The following is a 25,091-nucleotide window of genomic DNA, read 5'->3' as shown; positions in this document are numbered from 1 at the left end:
TATCCAAATGGGAGCTCAAAGGGGAGACTACACTCGTAGCTCTAGGAGCGTAGCAGCCAGAGACAAAATAGAGAACTCTGTAAGCCCAAAGTAACAAGTCTAAATTTAAGGATGCTGCCATTAATACCAGCACATGCACCTAGCCCCATAACCAAGGCTCCATGGGGCTTGGAAGCAACTGGATGTAGAATACTCCATGAACTCAAAAGGAAAACTTGGTGACTTGGTAATGATTCTCCCACCTAAGGATTGTAGGCCTGCTCTAGAGTAGATTGACCACACAGCCAAGAGACTAGAAATGCAGTAATCAGGCTACCATCTCTTTGGTGAAGAGCAGTGGCTCAAAACAACCAGATTTTCCATAACTAATGCACTTTGAATCTTTCCTGGCAAATAAAGGGTGCAACCAATAAAACACTCTCAGAAAACTTTTTGGAGTAGTTACCCAAGCCCAAAAAGAATAGGAACTGCAAAAGTATATAGTAAGAAAACCACTTTGGTTGTACCACAGAAAGGTCATATATCAAATGCATTGCCCATTGAAAAGTATAAAAGCTTACAGAGTTGCAGGGCTGTTAAAATTTGTTCTACCCCCACAGCTGCTATAACTGATTAAAGTTTCAATTTTGAAGTAATACAGGAGAACACTGAAGATCTCCACACAATTTTGGAAATAGTCTGCTCCAAAATCTAAAGGGTCTGTAGCACAGCATGCATAAATGCCACCAGTATGAGACGAGTGAAGTCTCAGGGCAACCTTTGAAGGCTCAAGTTCTATTCCTGATTTACTACCATTCTGAAAGCAAAATGGCCCTTCTTATACATTCACTCTTTGTACAATCTAACAACTATAAGATAATCATGTGACTTGGTCTTGTCTCAGCAACTATAAGGCTTAGTCTCCACTAAGATTTTCACTAGGATTCCCTGGTCTTCCTTGAAGAGTATTTTACTATTAAGATTAAAGTTGGGAGAGGAAACCAGTGTCCTAAGAATACTACTATCTACTAGGACAAAGCTCCTTTTCCCCTAGAATGGTCTCTATGAAAACCGTTGGAACCTAGTAATCCCCCTCAGGGAGATTAGCTGTTCCCAACTTGCTCAGGTACCAAAACTAGAATGCAGATCAGCTTGAGAAGCTCGCTACACTTAAATCAGAGCCTGAACAACTTTATAAAAAGGGAAGGTCTCGCAAACTATCAGATTTTCTCCATGTTGCGTTTCCTCACTGAAGTAGGGCCCAGGGAGAAAAAAAAAATCACCATGCTTAAGGACCACAGAACTTAGTAACCAAAGGAAGCTCTACTCTCCATAAGAATGAGGTTAGTGAAGAGCTCATCCTTGCGAACTCTGGGTGCATGTGTTCCTCCGGCAAGGATCCAACTCTAGGCACTAGAGCAGAGGTGGATAACCATAGCCCTCGAGGGAGACAACCCAGTCATATTTTCAAGATTTCCACAATGAATATGCATGAGATTTATTTCCATACAATGGAAGCAGTACATGCAAATCAATCTTGTGTATTTTCGTTGTAGCAAACTTGAAAATCTGACTTGGTTGTGGTCCTTGAGGACCGTGGTTGCCAGCACCAGTGCAAGAGAATGGATAGACAGTAAATCTTGATTGAGGAACATCCATTGGCGCTCAGGACCTCCACTTGCTATGCCATGGGTAATCTAGAGTTGAAGTGGAAAGAAAGCACTATTATTCTCAAAGTTCCCTAACAGCGCAAAATTAAAAATGAGCTGAGAGAGTCTTCCCAAACTCCAAGGAGAATGAAATCTCTGCTCTCAGGCATTCCCCATCACACTACTAAAAAACTGAGAGACCCCTTTCCACTGAAGATTAATAACAAAGTCTGGCAGACAGGCAGAGGTCTGTCTACCTTGGTAAAAATTCAGTGACCAAAGTTACATCAAAAGGCTGCGCATACTTGTACCAATAACCTTCGGGATAGCAAAGCATTACTGAACGTCATTTTTGGGGGGGCCTGAAAGGTAGCTGGAAAGTTGGATCATAGATTCTTTCACAGGTGGCACTCAAAATAAAGGCCACAAGATTGAATGACCCCTTGATTACTACTATGTGAGCCTGTGGCTGTAGCCTAAACATCATTCAGGACACAGCTCCTGCCAGCAAAGGAAGGTGGCTGCAACCCAAGTTCCCTCAGGGCAAACATATGAAAAGATACCCCTTTGCTACTCCCAGAGCTGGTAGAAGACCTCACCTGTAACCATAAGAGCATAAGCTTTGCCATACTGGGACAGACCGAAGGTCCATCAAGCCCAGCATCCTGTTTCCAATAGTGGCCAATAAAGGTTACAAAAGTACCTAGCAAGATCCCAAAATTGTACAATACATTTTTTATTTATTTGTTACATTTGTATCCCACATTTTCCCATCGATTCACAGGCTTAATGTGGCTTACATAGTACCGTACGAGCGTCTCACCAATTCTGGTGTGAACAAATACAAAGTGATATTTTGATAGAATAAGGTTCATGTGTAATAGGCACATTAGGGAATCGTGGAGAGAAAGTTATTTTATGTCCATTACGAGCTTTGGTTTCATTGTGTTGCAGGGTTCAGGCATTTAAGTTGGATCGGTAGGGTATGCCTTTTTGAACAGGTCAGTCTTTAGTGATTTCTGGAAGTTTAGGTGGTCATACGTTGTTTTCACGGCTTTTGATAGTGTATTCAATAGTTGTGTGCTTATGTATGAAAAGCTGGATGCATAGGTTGATTTGTATTTACATAGTAACATAGTAGATGACGGCAGAAAAAGACCTGAATGGTGCATCCAGAAAGCCCAACAAGATAAATTCATATGTGTATACTTACCTTGATTTGTACCTGTCTTTTTCAGGGTACAGACCATATAAGTCTGCCCAGCAGTACTCCCCACCTCCCAACCACCAGCCCCGCCTCCCATCACCGGCTCTGGCACAGACCATATAAGTCTACTCTCCACTATCCTCGCCTCCCAACCACCAACCCCTCTTCCCCCACCTGCTCCGCCACCCAATTTCGGCTAAGCTTCTGAGGATCCATTCCTTCTGCACAGGATTCCTTTATGCATATCCCATGCATGTTTGAATTCCGTTACCGTTTTCATCTCCACCACCTCCCGCAGGAGGGCATTCCAAGCATCCACCATCCTCTCTGTAAAAAAATACTTCCTGACATCTTTCCTGATTCTGCCCCCCTTCAATCTCATTTCATGTCCTCTCGTTCTACCGCCTTCCCATCTCCGGAAAAGATTTGTTTGCAGATTACCTTTCAAATATTTGAATGTCTGTATCATATCACCCCTGTTTCTCCTTTCCTCCAGGGTATACATGTTCAGGTCAGCAAGTCTCTCTTCATACGTCTTGGAATGCAAATCCCATACCATTCTCGTAGCTTTTCTTTGCACCGCTTCCATTTTTTAAACATCCTTCGCAAGGTACGGTCTCCAAAACTGAACACAATACTCTAGGTGGGGCCTCACCAACGACTTGTACAGGGGCATCAACACTTCCTTTCTTCTGCTGATCACACCTCTCTCTATACAGCCTAGCAACCTTCTCGCTACGGCCACTGCCTTGTCACACTGTTTCGTCGCCTTCAGATCCTCGGATACTATCACACCAAGATGCCTCTCCCCCTCAGTACCTATCAGACTTTCACCGCCTAACACATACGTCTCTCGTGGGTTTCTACTCCCTAAGTGCATCACTTTGCATTTCTTCGCATTGAATTTTAATTGCCAAACCTTAAGACCATTCTTCTAGCTTTCTCAGATCCTTTTTCATGCTTTCCACTCCCTCCCGGGTGTCCAAGCTGTTGCAAATCTTAGTATCATCTGCAAATAGGCAAACTTTACCTTCTAACCCTTCGGCAATGTCACTCACAAATATATTGAACAGAATCGGCTCCAGCAACGATCCCTAAGGCACTCCACTACTCACCTTTCCCTCCTCCGAGAGAACTCCATTTACCACCACCCTCTGTCGTCTGTCCGTCAACCAGTTCCTAATCCAGTTCACCACTTCGGGTCCTATCTTCAGCCCATCCAGTTTATTTAAGAGCTTCCTGTGGGGAACCGTGTCAAAAGCTTTGCTAAAATCTAAGTAGATTACGTCTATAGCTCGTCGATTATTCAATTCTCCAATTACCCAATCAAAGAATTCAATGAGATTCGTTTGGCACGATTTCCCTCTGGTAAAACCATGTTGTCTCGAATCTTGCAACTTATTGGCTCCAAGAAATTCACTATCCTTTCCTTCAGCATTGCTTCCATTACTTTTCCAATAACCGAAGTGAGGCTTACCGGCCTGTAGTTTCCAGCTTCTTCCCTATCACCACTTTTGTGAAGAGGGACCACATCCGCCGTTCTCCAATCCCTCGGAACCTCTCCTGTCTGCAAGGATTTATTAAACAAATCTTTAAGAGGACCCACCAGAACCTCTTAGAGCTCCCTCAATATTCTGGGGTGGATCCCATCCGGTCCCATGGCTTTGTCCACCTTTAGCTTTCCAAGTTGTTGATACACACTCTCTTCCATGAACGGTGCTCTATCCACTCCACTCTCAGGTGCACTTTTGCCAGTCCCTCGTGGTCCTTCTCCAGGATTTTCTTCAGTGAAAACAGAACAAAAGTATCTATTTAGCAAATTGGCTTTTTCTTCATCATTATCTACATAGCGTTTCGCTGTATCTTTTAGTCTCACAATTCCCTTTTTAGTCATTCTCCTTTCACTAATATACCTGAAGAAATTTTTGTCTCCCCTCCTTACATTTCTAGCCATTTGTTCTTCTGATTGCGCTTTCGCCAGACGTACCTCTCTCTTGACTTCTTTCAGTTTCATCCGGTATTCCTCCCCGTGTTCCTCTTCTTGAGATTTTCTATATTTCTGGAACGCCAACTCTTTAGCCTTTATTTTCTCAGCCACTTGCTTGGAGAACCATATCGATTTCCTTTTTCTCTTGCTTTTACTTACTCTCATTACATAAAGGTCTGTGGACCTATTTATTACTTCTTTCAGCCTGGACCACTGTCCTTCCACTTCTTGTACGTCCTCCCAGCCTATCAGCTCCTTCCTCAGGTATTCCCCCATTTTGCTAAAGTCAGCACGCTTGAAATCCAGGACTTTGAGTTTAGAGTGGCCGCCCTCCACTTCAGCTGTCATATCAAACCAAACCGTATGATGGTCACTGCTTCCCAGGTGTGCACCCACTCGGACATTTGACACACTATCCCCATTTGTGAGCACCAGATCCAGCGTCGCTCCCTCCCTAGTGGGTTCCGTCACAATTTGTCTGAGCAGAGCACTTTGGAAAGCATCCACGATCTCTCTACTTCTTTCCGATTTTGCAGACGGAACCTTCCAATCTACATCCGGCAGATTGAAATCTCCCATCAACAGAGCCTCTTTTTTCTTTCCTAATTTTTGAATATCTGCGATCAGATCTTTAACTAGTTCCTCTAATTGTGTCGGGGGTCTGTAGACAACACCCACGTGGACAGAAGTTCTATCATCTCTTTTTAAGGTGATCCATATCGCTTCTTCCTTTCCCCAGGTCCTTTGCAGCTTGGTTAGTGGAGATTTAGGTATGTTTGTGCTGATCTTGTTGTGTTTCTGGTTGGTAGGTCTATGAGGTCTGTCATGTATCCCAGGGCTTCGCCGTAGATAAGGTTATGAACCATGGTGCAGATTTTGAAAGCAATATGTTCTCTGATTGGGAGCCAATGCAGTTTTTCTCGGAGAAGTTTGGCGCTTTCCAATCGCGTTTTTCCAAGTATAAGCCTGGCTGCCGTGTTTTGAGTGGTCTGAAGTTTCTTTATGATTTGTTCTTTGCAACCCGCATAAGTTCCATTGCAGTAGTCAGCATGGCTTAGTACCACTGATTGTATCAAGTTGCGAAATGTTTCCCTCGGGAAGAATGGGTTCACACGTTTGAGTTTCCACACGGAGTGGAACATTTTCTTTGTTGTAGATTTCACTTGGTTCTCTAGTGTGAGGTTACGGTCGATTGAAACGCCAAGAATTTTCAGGCTGTCTGAGATGGGGAGGGTGTAATCTGGTGTGTTTATGTTTGTGGGTTTCTTCGTGTTGTATTGGGATGAAAGGATGAGACAGTGTGTTTTTTGTGTGTTGAGTTTTAGTTGAAATGCGTTTGCCCATGAGTCCATGATGTTCAAGCTGAGCTTGATTCCGTTGGTGATTTCTGTCAGATCATGCTTGTAAGGAATATATATTGTGACATTGTCTGCATAGATGAAAGGTTTAAGGCCTTGTTTGGACAAGGACTTGGCTAGTGGGATCATCATTAGGTTGAAAAGGATCGGTGATAGTGGTGATCCTAGTCTGCTTTCCATGGAGGTGATATGTTTGAGCTTGATTTCATTTGATATGATCTAGTGGTAAGGAAACCCTTGATCCAACTAAGTATATTTCCGCCAATCCCGAAGTAATCTAGGAGTCTTAGTAGTATTTTATGGTTTACCATGTCGAATGCACTGGACATGTCGAATTGGAGGAGAAATATGCTTTTACTTGTTGCTATTTCTTGCTTGAATTTGGATAGGAGAGTAATTAGTACTGTTTCAGTGCTATGGAGGGGGCAAAATCCTGATTGTTATTCATGTAATATTGTGAATTTGTTTATGTAATCAGTAAGTTGTTTGGTTACCATGCTTTCCATCAATTTGACTACCAGTGGGATAGATGCTACTGGGCAGTAGTTAGTGATTACGTTTATTTTTTTCTTGGTATCTTTTGGTATTGGGGTGAGTAGGATGTTTATTTATTTTATTTATTTGTTACATTTGTATCCCACATTTTCCCACCTATTTGCAGGCTCAATGTGGCTTACATAGTACTGTATCGGTGTTCGCCAATTCTGGTGTGAACAAATACAAAGTGATATTATGGTAGAATAAGGTTCATGTGTGACAGACACATTAGGGGATCTTAGAGAGGAAGAGTTAAGTTATGTCCATTACAAGCTTTGGTTTTGTTGTGTTGCAGGTATTCAGGCTTTTATATTGGGTCGGTGGGGTATGCCTTTTTGAACAGGTTTATTTTTAGTGATTTCTGGAAATTTAGGTGGTCATACGTTGTTTTTACGACTTTGGTATAAGGTGGATCTGCCACAGGGGCTTGAAGCTCACTTTCTGGCAGAAGTAAAAGCTATTAAAAACACTACTTTATATGTGAGGAATTTCAGAGAACAAGAACAAAGTGGTTTCATAAGAGCAGTGAGGATGACTGACATTGAGATCACACGACACCAGAGGTGGTTTGACAGAAGGCTTGGAATGCAATAAACCCTTCATTATCAAAAATGGACTGAAATTGGCTTATCGATTTAGTATGAAAGGTACTTACAGTGCTCAAATGTACTCTGACTGTTTTAGTTTTGACTCCAGAATCCGAAAGATGTAGGAGGTAATCCATAAGAGTAGGAAGAGAGAATATAGTAGGGCTGAGCGATATAGCTGAACACCAGAGGGAGAATCTACAAGTAAGAATTATTCTACAGACTGCATGACGGTTCAATGAATGCAGATCTGTCATCAGGTACAACGCCATCAGGGCCGAGTCAGACAGCGAGGGTCTGGATGGAGTGATCCCTTATTCTGTGTTAGCAGGGTTGGAAAAGGATACAACCTGAATGGTTCCCTGGAGGACAATTCTAGGAGAAGAGGAACCAAATCTGACAAGGCCAGTAGGGAGCAATTAGAATCATGGTCTCGATGCAGCTTGAAGACTTTTCCCCAAGAGAAGTATTGTAGGAGAAGTGTACAGAAGATCCATGCCCCAATGAAGAAGGAAGGCATCTGGGGATATTCAGTTGGGAGCACAGTCTGGAGAGCTTGTTGTTCTGAGAAGAAGCAAACAGGTCTATCGTTGGGGTTCTCCTGTCAGAAAGATAAACAGCTCTTATGAAGATATTCTGAGAAGCTGGCCAAATCCAGATTTGGACTGCTTGGTGACAGAGGAGGTAAGATCTGGTTTCTCCCTGATTGCTACTTGATTGTCTGTGCAAACCAGTATAACCTGATTGAAAATACGATTCTGGAGGTTTGAGAACATTTCAAACAGCTCGCAATTCCAGGATATTGATATGATATTGTTGCTCTCATGGTAACCAGGAACCCTGTGTATAGAGACCGTCGAGGTGAGCTCCCCAACCTGTCATGGAATCATCCGTGGTTAGAACCTTGTGATGTGGAGGGGGATGGAACAGAAGGCCTCAGGTGAAATTGTGGGACAACATCTACCACTATAGAGAGTGGTATAGCTGTGAAGTTATTTGAATTTGAGCAGATAGTAATCCCGTAGCTTGGGACCATTGACAGTGTCCATTGAGGAATTTGGAAGTGAAGATGAATCAATGGCTTTAAATGGATTGCTGAAGCCATGTATCCAAGAACACAGACCATCTGTCGAAAAGATACCAGTCGAGTGGCAAGATGTAATATATTGTTTGCACTTGGTTGAGGAAGGAATACTCGACCTTGAGTTGTGTCGAAAGCCCCTATGAAATCTAAGGTCTGTACCAGCTGAAGTTCTAAAAGTTGTATCGTGGACTGTATGGAAGCACTGGAGGACTCTTGAGAGGCTTTGATTAACCAATTATTCAGGTACGGAAAGATGTGGATGCTCCACCTGCAGAGTACTGCAGCTATAACTACTAGACACTTTGTGAAGACGCAAGGAGCCAAGCCAAACACTAAGACCTTATACTGGTGGCATAGAGCTCCAAAGTAGAAGCAGAAGAACTTTCTGTGTGCAGGGAGCTTTGGTATATGCCTCTTTGAGATCTAGAGAGCAAAGCCAATCATGGAGTTGTATCATGGGAAGTAGTGACCCTAGGAGTACAATGCAACACTTTTCTTTGATAAGAAACTTGTTCATGTCTAGTAGATTGAGAATTTGACATACTTGGTCTTTTTCAGAATGAGAAAATATCTGGATTAGCACCCTCGACCTCTGTCCAGTGGAGGAACTGCGTTTCTATTGCATTCTGCTGGAGGGCCAAGAGCTCCTCTCATTTGGAGGGAGTTGAAATGAGACTGTCTAATCCCTGCTAAATTTTGTTTTCTGTCCATTCTCATTCCATATAGGAATTCTTTGTTATCTCATGCATTTTTTAATTCTGTTACCGTTTTCGTCTCCATCAAGTCCCGCTGGAGAGGATTACAGGCATCCACCACCCTTTCTGTGAAAAAGTACTTCCTGACATTACTCCTAAATCAACCCCCCCCCCCCCCCCCCACACACACACACACACACACACAACCACCTCAGTTCATGTCCTCTATTCTACCGCTTCCCCTTCTCTAGGAAACATTTGTTTATTAATACCTTTTCAAATATATAAGACATCTGTATCATATCACACCTATCCCTCCTTTCCTCTAGGATATATATAAGCATCCTCAGTTTCTCAAGTCTCGTCTCATACGTTTTTTGCTCCAAACCCCATATCATTTTTTTATTGCTTTACTTTGAATTTTTCCAAGTCTTTTTACTTCCTTAACGAGACACGGTCTCCAAAACTGAACACAATACTCCAAGTGGGGCCTCAACAACGACTTGTACAGTGACATCAATACCTATTTTTCTTTCATTGCTGCCTAGCATACTTCTGGCTAAAGCCACCGACATGTCACATTGTTTTGTTGCCTTGAGATTCTCAGAAACGATCACCCCAAGGTCCCTCCTCCTGAGTTATGCTCATCAGTCTCACCTCACCTCCAATCTGATACATTTCCTTTGGATTTCTGCATTCCAAGTGCATCACTTTGCACTTCTTTACATTAAAATTTCAACTGTCAATCCTTAGACCAGCAGTTCCCAAACTGTGGATGCCACGACAAATCCTGACCTCCCTCCGCCGCCACACAAACCACTACTGCCATTTTCCTTACAGAAGAGACCTTGTTGAAGCATGTAGTTTAAGTGGGATGTGAGGTCTGCTATGAAGCGGTGGGGGGCGGATTTTATTAGGTAGCAGGGGCAGATATCCAATTTACAGCGAGTGTTGGAGAACCTTTTAATCGCTTGGGTAACTGTTTCGACGGTGAGGAGAGCAAAGTTTGACCAGGTTCGGTCCACTGGGTATTCACCAGGGGTTGGGTCCAAACCATTGATGAAGTTTTCGATGTCGGTGTTGTCCTGAGGTAGCGTGTTGCGTAGGTTTGCAATTTTGTCTTTGAAACAATTAGCAAGATTGTCTGCAGATGGGATGTCTGTATTGAATGTGGTGACCAAGGTGGTGTCTAGTAGTTTATTCACGAGTTGGTATAATCTGGTCCTATTTTAGTTTTATAGTATGATCTTTTGGTCTGTATTATTGCGCATCTGTATTTTCTTTGTATTTGTTTCCATGTGATGAGTGTGTGTTCGTCTTTTATTTTTTTCTAAGCAACGTTCGAGTTTCCTGGATTGTGTTTTTATTTTCTTTTGTTCTTTGTTGAACCACGGTATTGAGTTATGCCTACGTGAGGTCCTTGTTCTTAGGGGAGCTATTTCATCCAGTATGCTTCTGCATCTTTTATCCCATTCTGAGAAGTAGTAGATGGAGTCCGTTTGTACTGTCCATTTGTTCTCGTATATGTTACCAAAATGTGCTGCTTATCCTAGAAATCAGTAGTGGATTTTCCACAAGTCCACCTTAATAATGGATTATGGATTTTTCTTTTAAGAAATCATTCAAACCTTTTTTAAACCCTGCTAACTGCTTTTACCACATTTTCTGGCAAAGAATTCCAGGGTTTAATTGCATGTTGTGTGATGAAATATTTTATCTGATTTGTTTTAAATTTACTACTTTGTAGCTTCATTACTGACCCCTAGTCCTAGTATTTTTGGAAAAAGTAAACAAGCGATTCAAGTCTACCCATTCTACTCCACTCATTTTATGGACCTCTATCATATCTTCCTCAGCCGTCTTTTCTCAAAGCTGAAGAGCCCGTGCCACTTTAGCCTTTCCTCATAGGGAAGTCGTCTCATCTCCTCAAAGTTCTTATTTTGGCTTTAAATTTAAGGGCAATGTTTACTAAGCCATGCTGTAGGTGCACAAACTTTTTAGAGCACACTAATCATAGAGACACACATTGAAAGTTTTAAAGACATCTATCATATCTCCCATCAGCCGTCTTTTCTCCAAACTGAAGCACCCTTGCCGCTTTAGCCTTTCCTCATAGGGAAGTCGTCCCATCTCCTCAAAGCTCTTCTCTTGGCTTTAAATTTAAATTTTAGAAATTCTGGCTGAAGGAAAAGAAACCAGCGAGGGTTATCCTGGTGTACCCCAAAATTACCTCAGCTATACATGGGCTGAGCCAGGACAGACCAGTGCCTCAGCCTACTGTTCTGAAACACGTACTGCTGCAGCCTGAAACCGCAACCTCTAATCCAACCGCCCTTAAGACTAGCCGAAAAAAATAAAACATCCTTCCTCGTGATATATGTGCATTCTCCTACCTGTCTCTGCTAATTAGTTTAGCCTGGAAGAAATGCTGCAGAGTTCTTCTGTTGTCTTGAGGTGAGGAAGCAACTTAAGATCCAATTATTTAAAACCCAACTAGGGAAGGATCATCCTTACCACAGTGAAGCCAAGGCATACTTGTGGTGAGTGCAGAACAGGCAGTACTGAAGATGCCCGAGAGGTTTATGACATCACTGGAGCAATCCTTTAAGGCACTTTAGCATCAGATGCTCTACTGTAGTGCACAGCAGCGAGCACATGGTTAAGGGTGCACGCTCCTCTGGAGCCCCTTCAAAGCACTGAAGAGTGGGCCACTTATCGTTTATTACAAGGAACAGGAGGAAGTTTAGTAAAAAAAAAAAAGGATTAGAAGTCCAATGGATTTACATGTGTGACCTTCAGCTTCTGCCACTTTGGAGTTGCGAGTACATGGTATCTGGTGATGATATCCTTCCTTTGACCACTTTCATTTCCTGTGACTGTTTTGTGATCTGCAGAGGTTTTCCGCTTTTTGTTGTGGTTGCTATATTCAAAATGCTCCTGCCCCACTAAACTGGCCATCAACTAATACTCAGCGGCACTTAAACAGGTATTTAATATTGACTGACTGCTGCAGCAGCGCTGTCCAGTTATTTTTTAAAAACTTTTACTCCACTCGATCCAAAGTTCTCAGCAGATTACATAATTGCATACATAATATTAAAAAAAAAAACTAAACATTCAAACATCTCAAGATATCCTAGAAAATAAGATCCCAAAACAGCTACTAAATCATCAATCATTGCCCCAGCTCTAAGCCTGTATAAATAACAATGTCTTGAGTTCTTTCTTAAATCCTTTAGTGCTAGGGTGATTCAGGGGCGGAGCCAGGACTTAACCAAAAAGACTGTCCTATCTTTATACGCCAAGCTAACTAGGGGGGTTGTTTACTAAAGCTTAGCTCGAGTTATCTGCAGCAGGGCCCATTTTATTCCGATGGGCCCTGCTGCAGATAGCTCGCACTAACCTTTAGTAAACAACCCCCTAAATGCTTGTCTCAGTATCATCCATGCCTCTTAACTACCAGGTGACTGCACTTACCTGGATCTTCAATGCTGTTGAATATTTGGGCTTAATTCAGCCCACAGCAGCTTAAAAACTCCAAGGCTTTATGTGCACGCATCTCAATTTAAGTTAACGTAAACATAGCTCACACTATAAAGGGAAATGGGACATGATATACCACCTTTCTGAGGTTTTTGCAACTACATTCAAAGCGGTTTACATATATTCAGGTACTTATTTTGTACCAGGGGTAATGGAGGGTTAAGTGACTTGCCCAGAGTCACAAGGAGCTGCAGAGGGAATCAAACTCAGTTCCCCAGGATCAAAGTCCACTGCACTAACAACTACGCTACTTCTCTCTGTCTGGTCCTACTTCTGCACTAATCCTTGCTGCAACTCCATTTAACAGCAGCCCTTTTAAATTCAGGCTTGCATTTCCATTACTCTGGTTTACCTCCATGCAAGAAGCCACCAAGGCCTATTCTTCTTCTCTCCCCGCATCCTTGTTATTCTATCTCAATATTTTTCTTCCTCAGGGCTGCAACTCACTCTTCAGTTCTTCTCTTCACCTAAGGCCTCTATTTTTCTGTCAGCAATATCTTTTGTTCCCAACTCTCTCAACTCAACTCCAGCTTTTGAAACATTCCCACCTCTCCCCTGTTTCTCTCACAACTCTTGTAGGCCCAAAAGTGTTCGAATTGGATAAAATTTTATTATTACCTCTCTGTTTTGAACGAGGAATATCTACTATTCTTTAATTTTCTTTTCCTCATACACTTTTACTCTTACTTCTTCCTTCCCTGGATAAAGATTTTTACCAAGAACTTCCTAACTATTTTGCAGGACCAGATTTAGGATTCTATGTCCACTGTCTCGTCTACATGGAACTCAAAATGCCAGAATAGTGTCAGCATAAACCTAGACTAAGCATTAGTGATAAACTGGTGCCTTCAAAACGTGGTAGCATTGGCATTTGTCTAAGCCTAAATCCAAGCCTGTTAGCTGGTTCTCATATACCTCTAGGTCTGAAAACTGTCTTACAAACACAGGTCTTGATATAAAAACTTACCAACTCCTCACATCTTTTATGTTTTTTCTTCACTTCTTGCTCAAGATTTTCACATTCTTTACGCTTTTTATGTAACTCAAATTCCTACAAAAGAGAAAAATAATTTACTAATTTATGAAAGATAACATTTCACAAAATACATCATTTTATCAGATTTTTTTTCAGTAATTTAACTCTAATATAAAAATGGGTTTCAGAGGCAGAACCTTCTCAAGTATAAAAAAATTACATTTTCAACTCTCTCCTTTAATCAGACTTTCTATGGTACTTTCTTAAAGGCAGAGAAACAACTCTCAGTGACATCACAGCCCAGGGGCAATCAGGGAAGACAAAGCCACTGCGGAGAGATTAAATAAATTCTTTGCTTCCGTCTTTACCGAGGAAGACCTCCCTCCTCCAAGGTAGCACAGGGGCTACCAGACTGGAGGTGGAACTTCTCTATAACATCTCCTTAGGTCTCCTCTCTGTCTCCCTCAGCTGCACCAAGTCTGCTACTCTAGCCTCAAGAGAACGGACCCATTCTCCGAGAGCTAGGAGCTCCTTGCATCAAGCACACACATATGACATATCACCAACTGGAAGATAATCATACATAGTAACATAGTAGATGACGTCAGAAAAAGACCTGCACGGTCCATCCAGTCTGCCCAACAAGATAAACTCATATGTGCTACTTTTTGTGTATACCTTACCTTGATTTGTACCTGTCCTTTTCAGGGCACAGACCATATAAGTCTGCCCAGCACTATCCCCACCTCCCAACCACCAGCCCCGCCTCCCACCACCGGTTCTGGCACAGACCATATAAGTCTGCCCAGCACCATCCCCACCGGCTCTGCCACCCAATCTCAACTAAGTTCCTTAGGATCTATTCCTTCTGAACAGGATTCCTTTATGTTTATCCCACGCATGTTTGAATTCAGTTACCGTTTTCATTTCCGCCATCTCTCACGGGAGGGCATTCCAAGCATCCACCACTCTCTCCGCGAAAAAAAACTTCCTGACATTTTTCTTGAGTCTGCCCCCCCCCCCCCCCCCCCCTTCAATCTCATTTTGTCCTCTCGTTCTACTGCCTTCGCTACTCCGGAAAAGGTTCATTTGTGTATTAATACCTTTCAAATATTTGAACGTCTGTATCATATCACCCCCGTTTCTCCTTTCCTCCAGAGTATACATGTTCAGGTCAGCAAGTCTCTCCTCATACGACTTGTAACGCAAATCCCATACCATTCTCGTAGCTTTTCTTTGCACCGCTTCAATTCTTTTTACATTCTTAGCAAGATACGGCCTCCAAAACTGAACAGGTGGGGCCTCACCAACGATTTATACAGGGGCATCAACACCCCCTTTCTTCTGCTGGTCACACCTCTCTCTATACAGCCTAACAACCTTCTAGCTACGGCCACCGCCTTCTCACACTGTTTCGTCGCCTTCAAATCCTCAGATACTATCACCCCAAGATCCCTCTCCCCGTCCGTACCTATCAGACTCTCCCCGCCTAACACATACGTCTCCCGTGGATTTCTACTTCCTAAGTGCATTTCTTTGCATTGAATTTTAATTGCCAAACCTTAGACCATTCTTCTAGCTTCCGTAGGTCCTTTTTCATGTTTTCCACTCCCTCCGGGGGGTCCACTCTGTTACAGATCTTAGTATCATCCGCAAATAGACAAACTTTACCTTCTAACCCTTCAGCAATGTCACTCACAAATATATTGAACAGAATCGGCCCCAGCACTGATCCTTGAGGCACTCCACTACTCACCTTTCCCTCCGAGCGAATTCCATTCACCACCACCCTCTGGCGTCTGTCCGTCAACCAGTTCCTAATCCAGTTCACCACTTCGGGTCCTATCTTCAGCCCATCCAGTTTATTTAAGAGCCTCCTGTGGGGAACCGTATCAAAAGCTTTGCTGAAATCTAAGTAGATTACATCTATAGCTCGTCCCTGATTCAATTCTCCTGTCACCCAATCAAAGAATTCAATGAGATTCGTTTGGCACGATTTCCCTTTGGTAAAACCATGTTGTCTCGGATCTTGCAACTTATTGGTTTCCAGGAAATTCACTATCCTTTCCTTCAGCATCGCTTCCATTACTTTTCCAATAACCGAAGTGAGGCTTACCGGCCTGTAGTTTCCAGCTTCTTCCCTATCACCACTCTTGTGAAGAAAGACCACATCTGCCATTCTCCAATCCCTCGGAACCTCTCCCGTCTGCAAGGATATATTAAACAAATCTTTAAGAGGACCCGCCAGAACCTCTCTGAGCTCCCTCAATATCCTGGGGTGGATCCCATCCGGTCCCATGGCTTTGTCCACCTTTAGTTTTTAAGTTGTTCATACACACTCTATTCCGTGAACGGTGCTCTATCCACTTCAATCTCATTTGTACTTTTTGCAGTCCATCGCGGTCCTTCTCCTGGATTTTCTTCTTTGAAAACAGAAGTATCTATTTAGCAAATTTGCTTTTCTTCATCATTATCCACATAGCGGTTCGCAGTATCTTTTAGTCTCACAATTCCCTTTTTAGTCATTCTCCTTTCACTAATATACCTGAAGACAATTTTGTCACCCCTTCTTACATTTCTAGCCATTTGTTCTTCCATTTGCGCTTTCGCCAGACGTACCTCTCTTGGCTTCTTTCAGTTTCATCCGGTATTCCTCGTGTTCCTTTTCTTGAGTTTTTTTGTATTTCTGGAACGCCAATTCTTCAGCCTTTATTTTCTCAGCCACTTGCTTGGAGAACCATATCGGTTTCCTTTTTCTCTTGCTTTTATTTACTTTCCTTACATAACGGTTATAGCTTCTTTCAGCCTGGACCACTGTCCTTCCACTTCTTGTATTTCCTCCCAGCCCATCAGCTTCTTCCTCAGGTATTCCCCCATTTTACTAAAGTCAGCAAGCTTGAACTCCAGGACTTTGAGTTTTGAGTGTCCGCTCTCCACTTTAGCTGTTATAACAAACCAAACCGTGTGATGGCCCAGGTGGGCTCCCACTCGGATGTCTGACACGCTATCCCCATTTGTGAGCACCAGATCCAGCGTCGCTTCCTCCCTCGTGGGTTCAGTCACCATTTGTCTGCCTGGCACCAGCATGTAACTGCTTGTCGGGAAATCATACACGCTGTTTTTGTTTACAATCGACTAGCAGTTACGCGCTGTTCTGTTTCCAACAGACTATAGAGAAATCTTCAAAGGTCTTTTTAATGACCTTTTAACCTTCAGACTGATAACCATTTAACCTCCAGATCGATGCCTAGTACCAGAAACATTTATGATTCCTGAGGCAGGACTGTGGCCGAAACACGGTACTGTGTTGAGTCTGTGAATAAAGCTGTACTTAGTACATCAGTATCCCACTTCTCTCTAACTGTTGATTTCTCGTGCGAGTTAGCGTTCATCTACCTTGGTGGCTCACATACAAAAACATATACTTAAAAAGCTTTTTGACCATACATTTATAAATCATGTAAAATAATTTATATTTTCAGAAAGGGAAATAACAGTAAAAGGAGTTAAGCAGTTTTCTCTGGGGGCAGAGTGTCTGCAACCTCCACCACACTGAGCACCAAGTTCTTCAAGCAGAAGCTCATGTAAATGGGGTAGGACTGAATGCGGAACATAAATGTAGAGCCCTTAAAACCCTTTCTCCCAAAAGGCACAAGAGACTGACCATTCCTAACGGGGTGGGGGGGGGTAATGCATGAATCTTTAAACTTCAGACCCTTTTGACAGCAGATTCCACCACCACAGAATGTTGAGGAAGCTGCTGTTTCTAGAATCTAGAAGTCTTCAAGACTCAGTACATAGAGTGTCTTCTTAGGTAAAGGATGCACAGAGTGAGGCTGCCCAATTCCTCGAATGTGCTGCCTTAAGAATGCTATGCATTGGCACTGTCACAGCTTCCTTAGGAGGAGAATAATAAAGCACATCCAAAATAATGGCCCTGGGGTCGTTCTCAACCTCCAACTTAAATGAGATGGCCCATTTGGGGACACTTCTCCTTTACTGGGGCAGAGAAGGGTCTGAAGATGGATCTGTACTCAAAGCGCCAATGTTTCCACCTCAGACCCCAAGAGAAGTCTGTATCTGAATCAGTGAAGTACTCTTCAGGACATGTCACAGTTCGTGCCTACTTCAGATCACTGGATGAACAACCAGGTTCAGAGAGATCATGGCAGTACAGTAGGCAGAGCTAGCAACAGTATAGTGCTTTGTATGCTTTATAAGAGTGGGAAGGTGCAAGTGTGTAATGGTAGCTATTATCAGTAAACTAACATCCCTCCCCACAAATGATGCAATAAATAAATAAATAAATAAATAAATAAATAAATTTGTATTTGTATCCCACATTTTCCCACCTATTTGCGGGCTCAGTATGGCTTACAAATTTAAGTTCTATTGCTCTGAGAACTGACAAGCAAGGAAACAGGTCAATTACTACAAAAAGTGAAGACACATATCTATAGCAGGTATTCTCCAAGGACAGCAGGCTGATTGTTCTCACGATTCGATCGTCGTCCACGAAGGCCCAGGAGACTGGCAAACACTTGAATAGCAAACAAAGAATTCTCAAGAACGCTCCGTCGCGCGGGCCCAACACACCGTGCATGCGCGAATGGCTTCCGGCCCGTGACGCGAGAGTGCCCTCTTAAGTTTAGTAAAAAGCGAGAGACAGAACTGGAACAACTACAAAGGGGAGGAGGGTGGGATTCTGAGAACAATCAGCCTGCTGTCCTCGGAGAATACCTGCTACAGGTATGTATCTTCACTTTCTCCGAGGACAAGCAGGCTGCTTGTTCTCACGATTGGGTTATCCCTAGCTCCCAGACTCACTCAAAACAATGAACATTGGTCAATTGGGCCTCGCAAGGCCGAGGACATAACAGAGATTGACCTGAAAAGAACACAACTAAGTAAGGGTGCAGCATGGAACAGAACAGAAATGGACCTAGGAGGGTGGAGTTAGATTCTAAACCCTGAACAGATTCTGCAGCACCGACTGCCCAAACCAACTATCGCGTCAGGTATTTTGCTGAAGGGAGTAGTAAGATGTGAATGTGTGGACTGATGACTACGTTGCAGCCTTGCAAATCTCCTCAGTAGAAGCTCACTTCAAGTGAGCCACTGACGCAGCCATGGCTCTGACATTATGAGCCGTGACATGGCCTTCTAGAGTTAGTACAGCTTGGGCATAAGTAAAGGATATGCAATCCGCTAGCCACTTAGAGATTGTGCGCTTTACGATGGCCACTCCCTTCCTGTTGGGATCGAAAGAAACAAATAATTGGCCGGACTGTCTGTAGGGCTTTGTCCACTCCACGTAAAAGGCCAATGCTCTCTTACAGTTTAAGGTGTGCAACTTTACTTCATCAGGGCGGGGATTTGGACAGGGAAAAAATGTTGGCAAGACAATTGACTGGTTCAGATGGAACGACACCACCTTCAGCAAGAACTTAGGGTGAGTGCGGAGGACAACTCTGTTATGAAGAAACTTGATACAAGGTGCATGCACTACCAGAGCTTGGAGCTCACTGACTCTACAAGCTGAAGTAACAGACACCAAGAAAATGACCTTCCAGGTCAAGTACTTCAGATGGCAGGAATTCAGTGGCTCAAAAGAAGCTTTTATCAGCTGGGTGAGAACGACGTTGAGATCCCATCACACTGATGGAGGTTTGACAGGGGGCTTTGACAAAAGCAAACCTCTCATGAAGCGAACAACTAAAGGCTTTCCAGAGATAGGTTTACCCTCTACATGATTATCATAAGCACTAATTGCACTAAAGTGAACTCTTACGGAGTTGGTTTTCAGACCAGACTCTGATAAGTGTAGAAGGTATTCAAGCTGGGTCTGTGGTATAGCACAAGAAAAAGGATCTAGGGCCTTGCTGTCACACCAGACAGCAAACCTCCTCCATTTTAAAGAATAACACTTTTTCGTGGAATCTTTCCTGGAAGCAATCAAGACTCGGGAGACACCCTCTGAAGGACCAAAGGAGGCAATTTCTAAGCTCTCAACATCCAGGCTGTGAGAGCCAGAGACTGGAGGTTGGGATGTAGAAGAGACCCCTCGTTCTGGGTGATGAGGGTCGGAAAACACTCCAATCTCCACGGTTCTTCGGAGGACAACTCCAGAAGAAGAGGGAACCAGATCTGACAAGGCCAAAAAGGAGCAATCAGGATCATTGTTCCCCGGTCTTGCTTGAGTTTCAGCAAAGTTTTCCCTACTAGAGGAATGGGAGCATACGCATACAGAAGGCCTGTCCCCCCAATGCAGGAGAAAAGCATCTAATGTTACTCTGTCGTGGGCCTGAAGTCTGGAACAGAATCGAGGGACTTTGTGATTGATCCGAGTGCCGAAAAGATCCACTGAGGGGGTGCCTCACTCTCGGACGATCTTGTGGACAACAGCCATGTTTAGCGACCACTCGTGAGGTTGCATGACCCTGCTCAACCTGTCGGCCAGACTGTTGTTTACGCCTGCCAGATACGTGGCCTGGAGAAACATGCCGTGATGGTGCGCCCAAAGCCACATCCGGACAGCTTCCTGGCACAGAGGGCGAGATCCGGTGTCCCCCTGCTTGTTGGTGTAATACATAGTAACCTGATTGTCTGTCTGAATTAGTGCCCTCTGCTCCCACCCCCCCACTCTCTCCTCAAACACTAGCTGACTACTTCCGCGATAAGGTGCAGAAGATAAACCTTGAATTCACTTCCAAGCCTTCTCCTCCCTGTGACTTCTTAACCCACTCCCCTAACCAACCTAGCCTCCTCCTCCTTCTCTGAGATCACCAAAGAGGAAACTGCTCACCTCCTCTCTTCCTCTAAGTGCACCACCTGTTCCTCTGATCCCATTCCCACCAATCTGCTTAACAACATCTCTCCGACAGTCAACCCCTCAATCTGTCATATCCTCAACCTCTCTCTCTCCACTGCTACTGTCCCTGACACCTTCAAGCACACTGTCGTCACACCACTTCTCAAAAAACCATCACTAGACCCCACCTGTCCCTCCAACTACCGTCCCATCTCTCTTCTACCCTTCCTCTCCAAATTACTTGAACGCGCTGTCCACAGCCGCTGCCTTGATTTCCTCTCCTCTCAGGCCGTCCTCGATCCGCTCCAATCCGACTTTCGCCCACTTCACTCAACAGAAACAGCACTCTCTAAAGTCTGTAATGACTTGTTCCTTACCAAATCCAAAGGTCACTATTCCATCCTCATCCTCCTCGACCTATCTGCCGCCTTTGACACCGTCAATCATAATTTACTTCTTGACACACTGTCCTCATTCGGGTTCCAGGGCTCCGTCCTCTCCTCGTTCTCTTCGTATCTTTCCCATCGCACCTTCAGAGTATATTCTAATGGCTCTTATTCCACCCCCATCCCGCTCTCTGTTGGAGTTCCTCAAGGTTCTGTCCTTGGACCGCTTCTTTTCTCGATCTACACCTCCTCCCTGGGCTCGCTGATCTCATCACATGGTTTCCAGTACCATCTCTATGCTGATGACACCCAGCTTTATCTCTCCACTCCCGACATCACAGTCGAAACCCAGGCCAAAGTTTCGGCCTGCCTTTCAGACATCGCTGCCTGGATGTCCAACCGGCATCTGAAACTGAACATGGCAAAGACTGAGCTCCTTGTCTTTCCACCCAAACCCTCTTCTCCTCTTCCCCCACTTTCCATCTCTGTTGACAACGCCCTCATCCTCCCCGTCGCTTCAGCCCGCAATCTCGGAGTCATCTTCGACTCCTCCCTCTCCTTCTCCGCGCATATCCAGCAGATAGCCAAGACCTGTCGCTTCTTCCTCTATAACATTAGCAAAAATCGCCCCTTCCTCTCTGAGCACACCACCCGAACTCTCATCCACTCTCTCATTACACCTCTCACCTTGACTACTGCAACCTACTCCTCACGGGCCTCCCACTTAGCCATCTAGCCCCACTTCAGTCCATTCAGAACTCTGCTGCACGTCTTATCTTCCGCCTGGACCGATATACTCATATCACTCCTCTCCTCAAGTCACTTCACTGGCTTTCGATCAGGTACTGCATACAGTTCAAGCTTCTCCTACTAACCTACAAATGCACGCGATCTGCAGCCCCTCCTTATCTCTCTACCCTCATCTCCCCTTACATTCCTACCCGTAACATCCGCTCTCAAGACAAATTTCTCCTTTCAGTACCCTTCTCCACCACCGCCAACTCCAGGCTCCGCCCTTTCTGCCTCGCCTCACCCCATGCGTGGAACAAACTCCCTGAGCACATACGTCAGGCCCCCTCCCTGCCCATCTTCAAATCACTGCTCAAAGCCCACCTCTTCAATGTCGCCTTCGGCACCTAACCACCACACCTCTACTCAAGAAATCTAGACTGCACCAACCTGACATTTCGTCCTTTAGATTGTAAGCTCCTTTGAGCAGGGACCGTCCTTCTTTGTTGATTTGTACAGCGCTGCGTAACCCTAGTAGCACTCTAGAAATGTTAAGTAGTAGTAGCAGTAATTTGAAATGAAGAAAATCTGAATGGGTGCGAGATTTCCTCCAGAGGCGTTCAGCAGATCGGGTGCAGGAGCAAAGGTAACAGATGCAAGGGGTCAACCAGGGCTTCGACCAAACTGGATAGTTGCCTCACCGAGTTCCACAAGTGGATGCTCGTGTAAAGCTGATAAGTTTGGATCTTGGCTGCGAGCATAGCGGCCTGATACATCTTTCTCCCAAAAGAATCCAAGGTCCTAGACTCTGCCTGCGGGCGCCGAGGCACAGTCTCTAGTACTTATTATTATTATTATTAACATTTGTATAGCGCTACCAGATGCACGCAGCGCTGAACACCTGACACAGAAAGAATCGTGAGGTAATTGGGCCTTCACCATTACTGGCTCTCCAAGGACTCTGTACTGGCACTCAGCTTTTTTGAGGACCACTGGATTAGATAGAGGGAACGACCAGTTTTGAATAAGAACTTTCCTGAGTGTGTTATGCAAGGGGGCCATTGCAACCTCTGTGGGTGGAGAAAGATAGTCCAAAACCTCGAACATCTCGGCCCAGGGCTCATCCACAACCTCCATAGGGAAAGGAATATCGTTAGACATTTCCCGAACAAAGGATGAAAAAGAAAGACTTCAGGTGGAGACAATTTTTTTTTAATTAGCGGAGTAGGATCAGAGGGGACCCCATAGGACTCTTCTTAAAAAAGTATCTGGGATCTTCCACTTCCTCGCACGAGCACTCATCGGTATCGGACAAAAGCTCTCTAAGAGCAGCCTGAACCCGAGCCTGTCTCGACATCAAGGAACGACGACCTTGAGAGGGATGTCGAAAAGTCAACCCCTGCCTGGACTGCAGTGAAGCTTTCTCTGCCGACGTCGAGTCGGCCTGGGTGGCTGCTGACGCCAATGGCGCAAGTGGAACCGAGGACAGAGACCTCACCACAGGCGAAGGCCCAGATGCCACTTCCACAGTCAATGCAGAAGGCGCAAGCACCCGTGGCACCGAAGCAGAATGGCACAGCAATCCCTCCAGAAGATCTGAAAGAAGGGCCCTGATGCGCTTGTCGAGAGCTTCCATCGGAAAAGGCTAGGTCGGTACAGGAGCCGTAGGCAGAATCTGAGGGGGCTCGAGAGCCGGTACCAGGCTGCCAGAAGGCCGACGCATCGGCGCCTCTTGTATAGAGGGTCACCGGTGCTCCCAGTGCTGACAATTCTCGGGTGCCGAATCCCTCGGCACCACATATGGAAAAAGAACGATGACGGTGCTTCTTAGCCTTCGCTCGATGCCCGTCATCGAGACTCCTCGGTACCGAAGAGGAGGATGTGGAATCCATACGCCTCCTTGGGGCCGGGTCCGATGAAGGTCAGTCCCGGGGGCCTGCATAGCAGGAGGCCTCGAGACAGGTGGAGACCTACTCGATGCCTCGCTGCTCCCAGCACGATATGGTCATTAGGCAGCCATTATATGCGCTCTCGAAGTCGATGCCGCCGTCGAAAGACGGGACCGATGAGCAAAACGTTTTTCCCGTTTCTTCATCAAAGGACACAGCTTACAAGCAGCTGGAAGATGATCGGGCCCAAGGCACTGGAGACACAATGACAGGGGTCGGTACCCAAGATGGCCCGGTTGCAGAAGTACAACGCTTGAAGCCGCTGGGTGTCCTCGATGACATGGACGGAAAAACAGCGGCTGCGAAATTAAAAGACTCAATGATGCCAATAAAAAGGCACAAAAAAGGGAGCAAAAACCGGCCTATCAGCCTAAAAAACGGCTGAAACAAAAAAAGAAAAAAAAATAGTAGTGTGAAAAAACTAAAGAAAATAAAGGGAAACTATAAATTCTACTTTTTTTTTTTAGTTTTGTGAAAAGAAAAACAAAAAGAATGAAGCGGGTATGCAAAAAGTCTCCTGGGCCTAAAAGGAACACAGTAGGACACTGTCCGCCTTATTTTCGAAAGTGATGGGGAACCATATTTCGACTCAAATCGGGAGATGGGCGCCTAAATTGGTATAATCGAAAGCCGATTTTGGGCGCCTTCAACTGCACTCCGTCGCTGAAACGGCCAAAGTTGACGGGGGCGTGTTGGAGGCGTGAAGGCGGGACTGGGGCGTGGTTATCCGCCGAGGAGAGATGGGCGCCTTCGGCCAATAATCGAAAGAAAATGGGTGTTTTTAGCGGAAATTTAGGTCACTTTTTTTGGACCCTTTTTTTTCCACGAAGACCCAAAAAAGTGCCCTAAGTGACCAGATGACCACAGGAGGGAATTGGGGATGACCTCCCCTGACGCCCCAAGTGGTCAAAAATCCACTCCCACCACAAAAAAAACGACCTTTAAAAACTTTTTTCCAGCCTGTATACCAGCCTCAAATGTCATACCCAGCGCCATCACAGCAGTATGTAGGTCCCTGGAGTAGTTTTTACTGGGTGCAGTGGACTTCAGGCAGGTGGACCCAGGACCAACCCCCTCCTACATCTTACACTTGTGCTGGTACATGGGAGCGCTCCAAACCGCCCCCAAAACCCACTGTACCCACATCTAGGTGCCCCCCTTCAGCCATAAGTGTTATGGTAATGGTGCAGAGTTGCGGGCAGTGGGTTTTGGGGGGGGGGGGGGGGGAATTGGGGGGCTCAGCACCCAAGGGAAGGGAGCTATGAACTTGGGAGGTATTTTACTTTTTTTTTTTTTTTTTTAATTGTTACAAGTGCCCCTGCTAGGGTGCCTGGTTGGGGTCCTGGCATGTGAGAGGGACCAGTGAACTACGAATCCTGGCCCCTCCCACAACCAAAAGCCTTGGGTTTATTCGTTTTTTAGCTGGACGCCTTCGGTTTCCATTATCGCTGAAAACTAAGGGCGCCCATCTCAAATCCGCCCAAATCCTAGGCATTTGGCCGGTTCCAACCGTATTTTCGAAAGAAAATATGGACGCACATCTTTTTCGAAAATACAGTTCGGACCACCCCTTCTCGTAGACGTTCCCGGAGATGGGCGTCCTTAGAGATGGGC

At 44.8% G+C, this 25,091-nt stretch overlaps 1 protein-coding gene across 1 annotated transcript in view; it reads right to left on the bottom strand.

The window, feature by feature from the left end:
• The window catches only part of TSPOAP1 (TSPO associated protein 1), an 864,237-nt gene that overhangs the window by 646,874 nt on the left and 192,272 nt on the right, over positions 1 to 25,091 (bottom strand). Inside the window, exon 6 of the mRNA XM_030186055.1 lies at positions 13,594 to 13,677. Coding sequence (XP_030041915.1) covers positions 13,594 to 13,677 — 84 coding nt within the window. The remainder of the gene's footprint in view (positions 1 to 13,593; positions 13,678 to 25,091) is intronic.

The sequence above is a fragment of the Microcaecilia unicolor genome, chromosome 13, assembly GCF_901765095.1.
Source record: "Microcaecilia unicolor chromosome 13, aMicUni1.1, whole genome shotgun sequence".
In the NCBI taxonomy this organism is placed as follows: Eukaryota; Metazoa; Chordata; class Amphibia; order Gymnophiona; family Siphonopidae; genus Microcaecilia; species Microcaecilia unicolor.
This window is presented reverse-complemented; position numbering and strand designations above follow the sequence as displayed.